The 6,000-nt window shown below is 36.5% G+C and overlaps 1 protein-coding gene across 6 annotated transcripts in view; it reads left to right on the forward strand.

Moving 5' to 3' along the window:
• Positions 1-6,000, forward strand: part of SLC4A7 (solute carrier family 4 member 7) — a 124,462-nt gene that overhangs the window by 81,072 nt on the left and 37,390 nt on the right. For all 6 annotated transcript variants that reach the window (XM_024752861.1, XM_024752859.1, XM_024752856.1 and 3 more), the window contains 2 exons: positions 424-511; positions 2,372-2,518. In XM_024752861.1, coding sequence (XP_024608629.1) covers positions 424-511; positions 2,372-2,518 — 235 coding nt within the window. The remainder of the gene's footprint in view (positions 1-423; positions 512-2,371; positions 2,519-6,000) is intronic.

Below are 6,000 nucleotides of genomic sequence, written 5' to 3' on the forward strand. Positions count from 1 at the left end.
ATACTCTTAGCTATTTTATTAAGCCAAAGTAAATACTTAAATGGGATTAGTATTCACTTCACTATTTACTAATTTACTTTTTTTCATCAGTACAGACCAGAAAAAATTGTTTACTCAAAATTCAAAAGGATATCGAAGATGGGAACTTTTAATGTAAAACACCAGTTCCTTAAGTACTTTTTTACTCTAAGGAAGATGAAAAGTAATAACTTGGTAGAAAGTTATTTATGAATGCCTTTCGTAGTTCTGTGATCTGTTTTCATCTGAATAGAGTTCCATCCTCTTTTCAGCCATTGGTGTGTGAGGACGGAAAAGAGGTCTGAGTGTTGTTTCTGTGTTTACATTTGAATGATTTCTTTATGATTCCTAGATTTATGTGTGTATGTTGTTTATGTTTAAATCTGTGTTTTCATGTTTCCTTAGGTTTTTGTTTCTGTTATTGGGTCCTGCAGGCAAGGCGCCACAGTACCACGAAATTGGAAGATCAATAGCCACTCTCATGACGGATGAGGTAATTAAACTGCCCTTTGATATGGACACTGATTAAAAAGCATATAATGCATATTAAATTATAGTTCTCCTTTCATAGTGAAGCTTAAAAAATTGTCCTTGTTTGTCTTTACTATTTTATCTCATATTCACTATTTGCCTTTTGCAAGGTCTTTAGGACCTTTCTGTCAGGGATCAGTGGATACTGTTTGGTTTCCTCCCTCCCCCCCCCACCCAAGTTGAAATTATTGACCATCTTCTTGACATTTTGAAATTTTCTTCATCCTGCATTTCAGGATATTGGTTCTTTGGGTTTTCCTCAGGACTTTGTGTTTTCCCCTTTTTTCTTTATAATTTCTTGCTTTTGCGGACTTCATCTTTGACCATGGCCTGTTTGTCTCTTTGGGAGAGAGCTTTATAGTCGGGTACTTGTTAGACATCTCTGCTTTGTGTCCCTAAGGCATCTGAAACCCCACATGTCTGAACTGACTTCCTTTCTCTGTTCTGTCTCAGTCAGTAACCAGATTTTACTGATTTTACCTTTTCTGTGTATTTTGCATTTAATCTACCATCTCCTTTCCATCTGCACCATCACTTCTCCCTCCAGCTTAGACTCTTACCTTCTTTTCTTTGGTGACAAAAGTGGATCATATGGGCCTTTCTCTTATAGTATTTTCCTCTGTACTATCAGTAATATGCAGATTTGAATAAATCATTTCCTTGATCCAGATGTATCATGACATCCTTTTGTATATTTGTTTAAATTTAAAATCTTTACCATTGTCTTAATAGGATCTGCCTAATCTAGCCTCTGTATGCTTTTTTTTTGGAAATTTACATGCTATGACTGCGTGGTCACCTTTTCTCTACCACTTGCTCCGTCCACATCAGCTTCCTTTTTGTTCCTCAGATGTGCTATGCCCACTGCTGCCCCTGGACATTGCTGCTCTTTCCTTTGCCTGAGTGCTCACTCTACCACCTTCACCCCACCCTATGCATGCTTTGTCCCTCATTTCAGACAGATTTCTCCTGTAGTGTTTCCTTCTCTAAGAGACCTTCCTTGGCCACCCAGTTCTTCCCCATCAGCTTCCCTTCCTTTACCCTGCTTTATTTTTTTTTTTTCCCTTTTTTTTATTTTGTGGTACGCGGGCCTCTCACTGTTGTGGCCTCTCCCGTTGCGGAGCACAGGCTGCGGACGCGCAGGCTCAGCGGCCATGGCTCACGGGCCTAGCCGCTCCACGGCATGTGGGATCTTCCCGGAATGGGGCACGAACCCGTGTCCCCTGCATCAGCAGGCGGACTCTCAACCACTGCGCCACCAGGGAAGCCCACCCTGCTTTATTTTTATAGGCACATTTATTATTACCTGCAGTTGTGTATTTATGTAATTACCTGTTTCACTGTCTTTCCCCCTGAGTTCTTGAGTGTAGGGACTTTGCCATATCTGTGTCCATAGTGCTCAGAATTGTGCCTGCCAAATAGTAGGCACTCAGTAAATATAAATGATCAAATTAGTTATTTAAGTAAGATTGTTAGCATACCCATGATTATTCCTTTAGGATAAATGACATTAAAATGTCATAAAAGTAAATGATGTACCTACAGTATTATTTTATTCTGTATTTATTAGTTCCCAAGTAAAATATTCTCTTTTTAAAAATGGTTGTGTATTAACACATCACTGGTTTCTTTTGTTATTTGTTACTCTTAATTCATCTGGTAATACTAATAGTGGGTTATTTTTTAAAGTTATTAGCGAGAGTGGGAACAAGAGTTAAGGTAATTATGTAGACTTAGTTATGATATCTAAAGTGGATTACTATGTGTAGAATTTTCTTTCAGCTCTACAATCCTTTTACTCAATATGTGTATTTTTCTTTAGATTTTTCATGATGTAGCTTATAAAGCAAAAGACAGAAATGACCTCCTATCTGGAATTGATGAATTTTTAGATCAAGTGACTGTCCTACCTCCAGGAGAGTGGGACCCTTCCATACGCATAGAGCCACCGAAGAGCGTTCCTTCTCAGGTGAGAATCCACACAGTACTTCTTGGTTTATACATTTTCAAAACTCAAAAACTATATGAAGAACTACTCTCAGAGAAGTTGTTCCCCACTGTGTCCTGTTTGCCTTCTTACCCCTGTCCCCACCTCCTGTGGGTCACCATTTGTTATTAGTTTTTTGTTATCCTTCTAGCTTTTATTTAGTACGGGGAAATATGAACATATAGTCTTGTTCTCTCCTCTATCTTACCAGAAGTTAACATCCTATTTGTAGTGTTCTGCACCTTGCTTTTCTCATGTAACAATATTTCCTGGGGATCTGATCATAAGAAATCATAGAAATACTCCTTCTTCCTTTCCTCACAGCTGTGTTTTATTCCAGTATGGATGCACCATAGTTTGTCCTGTTTCTGGTGCAGGTTGTTTTCAATCTTTTGCTATTACAAACCATATCATAGTGTTCATATTGCCATTTTAGTCTTGTGCAGATGTGTCTGTCTGTAGGATGGATTCATGCGAATAAAATTGCTGGCTCACATGGGGATTTATTTATAATTTTAGCAGATATTACCAGAATCTCCTCTTATCAGGTTGAACTGTTGTGGACTCATTTTGGTGATGAATGAGAATGCCTGTTTCCCTACAGCCTCAATAGCACAGTGTGTTGTCAAACTTTTGGATATTTGTCAGTCTGATAGGTATCATTATCTTACTATATCTGGTATTTTAATGTGGTTTTAATTTGCATTTCTGTAATTAGTGAAGTTGAATATTCCTGAATTTTGCTCATCGCCCTCCATCACTTTTTTTTAACATTTAAATCATTTGTTGATCCTTTTGAATTTATCATGACGTATTATGTAGAGAATGCATGCAATTTGTCTTTTTTCTAAATTGCAGCCTGGTTGTCCCTATTTATTAAAAAGTATTTCTCCACTTGATTGGTGATGTTCTTTATCATTTATTAAATTTCCATATGCATTCAGGTCTATTTCTGGAATTTCTTTTCCAGTGGTCTGTCTATTCATGGACCAATTTCACACTTTAATTTCTGAGGCTTTTTGTTATATTTTAATATCTGGTAGGTCTGCATTCATTCTCAACCTCTCTCTTACTCTTGTTTTTCTGAATTTTCTTGGCCATCTTTGTGTATTTATTTTTCACATGAGCTTTAAAATCAGCTTTTTACTTACAGAAATAAAATGTGATTTAAAAAAAATTGTGATGGAAATTAAATTTCTAAATGAACTGAGGGAAAGTTGACATCTTTATAATATTGAATCTATTCAAGAACATGGTACATCTTTCCCCAGTTGTTTTCCTATTTCAAGTCAGTTTTTGTGTCCTTAAAGAATATTATAAAGTTCTCCTTATCTGTGCCTTACACGCTTCTTGGTGAGTGTATTCATAAGTATTTTATCTTTGTTTCTATTATAAATGAGGTCTTTGTTCCATTATATCATCTACTTGTTGCTTTATATATATATGTATTTATATGTATGTATATATACACACACATATATATATTTATGAAGGCTATTGGTTATTGTATATTTCTTTTGTATCCTGCTACCTTTCTTAATGCTTTTATTGTATGTAGTAGTTTTTTAGTCATGTAATCTGCAATAAGAGATAATTTTATCCCTTATTTTGTAATTCTTTATACCTCTAACAAGTTTTCTGTTAATTGTATTGATTAAAATCTCTAATAGTTTTAAGTAGTAGTTGACTTTAAAGGGCATTTCTTAATTTTTTCCTGACTGTAGTCAATATTCCTAATGTTTCTCTCATTAAGTTACTGTCTTTAGTGCCAAAGTACACATTTTATCATGTTAAGAAAGTACCCTAATTTCTGTTTTATTGAAATTTTTAATATAAGTGAATGTTGAATTTTGTCAAAGGGCTTTTTAGCATCTCTGGAGATGATCATATAAATTTTATTTATTGGGCTTCCCTGGTGGTGCAGTGGTTAAGAGTCCGCCTGCTGATGCAGGGGACACGGGTTCATGCCCTGGTCAGGGAAGATCCCACATGCCGCGGAGCGGCTGGGCCCATGAGCCGTGGCCGCTGAGCCTGTGCTCCGCAACGGGAGAGGCCACAACAGTGAGAGGCCCGCGTACCACCAAAAAATATATATATATATTTATCAGTTATCATGGTAAATCTCAAATAGGTTCTTTAATTTGAAAGCACTCTTGCATTGTTGGAATAAGCCAACTTGGGCTTTAAAGTGCCTGTAGTCTTTGTCTAATGTTTTATTTAAGTTGTTTGCATCTTCTGTTTGTAAGTGATTGGTATATAGATTTTTGTGCAGTCTTCACGTTTTGGTATCATCATTATACTTGTTTCATAAAAACAAATTTGTAAGTTGTCCTTTTTCTGTGTTCTTTAAACCTTAAGTGGTTTGGAATAATTTGGTTCTGAAAGTTTGAAAGATTTCTTTATTAAAATTTTCTGAGCTTGACTCTTGTGTTGTAGACTTCAACAACTTGCTTATTTCTTCTGTGGAAATTGGTTTGTGTAAGCTTTCTCTTTTTTCTGGAGTCAGTTTTGGTAAACTGTATACCATAGAAAATTACCTATTTTCTGGTGTCGATTTTGGGAAATTATGTTTTTTGGTATATTACCCATTTCATCAAAATTTTTCATTTATTTGCAGAGGGTTGTGTTGTGCAGTCTGTCTCTCTCTTTGTACATATATATATATTTCTTATATATATGTAAAATTTATGAAGTTGCCCCCTTGTCATAACTTTGGTTGTATATTAGCTAATAGTTTATCATATTTTTCCAGTAGAGCAGCTTTTAAAATTTATTTCAGTTCTCCTTTTTAAAAAAGTATATTATGGAGCTTCCCTGGTGGTGCAGTGGTTGGGAGTGCGCCTGCTGATGCACAGGACGCGGGTTCGTGATTTCTGCTTTTAGCAGCTTTATTTTATTCCTTTCACCATCCTTCAAAGATTTTTTTCACATTTCCTGAATTAAATGCTTAATACACTTATTTTTATTCTTCGAATTTTCTTAATGTAAGTGCTTCATTTTCTTGAATGAAGCTTTTGCTGTATCCCATAGATTGTGGTATGTAGTATTTTTCTTTAGATTTGTTTTCTAGGAATTCTGTAATTTTGTTTTCCCTTTCCCCTTTGAGCTATGATGTAAGTTAGTTTTAATTTTGACATTTTCTTTTCTTTTTTTTTTTGCGGTATGCGGGCCTCTCACTGCTGTGGCCTCTCCCGTTGCGGAGCGCAGGCTCAGCGGCCATGGCTCACAGGCCTAGCCCACTCCGCAGCATGTGGGATCTTCCCGGACCGGGGCACGAACCCGTGTCCCCTGCATTGGCAGGTGGACGCTCAACCACTGCGCCACCAGGAAGCCCCAATTTTGACATTTTCAAATGGTAATCTTACGATTATAGATAAGTTGTGCTGCTCTATAAATACTGAATATGTGAACCAGGGAATTTAAGTCTTTAGTTGATCCAGAGTCTTTGATCCGGGGGACCTCGT

This window comes from Neophocaena asiaeorientalis, unplaced genomic scaffold (genome assembly GCF_003031525.2).
Source record: "Neophocaena asiaeorientalis asiaeorientalis breed wild unplaced genomic scaffold, Neophocaena_asiaeorientalis_V1.1 scaffold117, whole genome shotgun sequence".
In the NCBI taxonomy this organism is placed as follows: domain Eukaryota; kingdom Metazoa; phylum Chordata; class Mammalia; order Artiodactyla; family Phocoenidae; genus Neophocaena; species Neophocaena asiaeorientalis.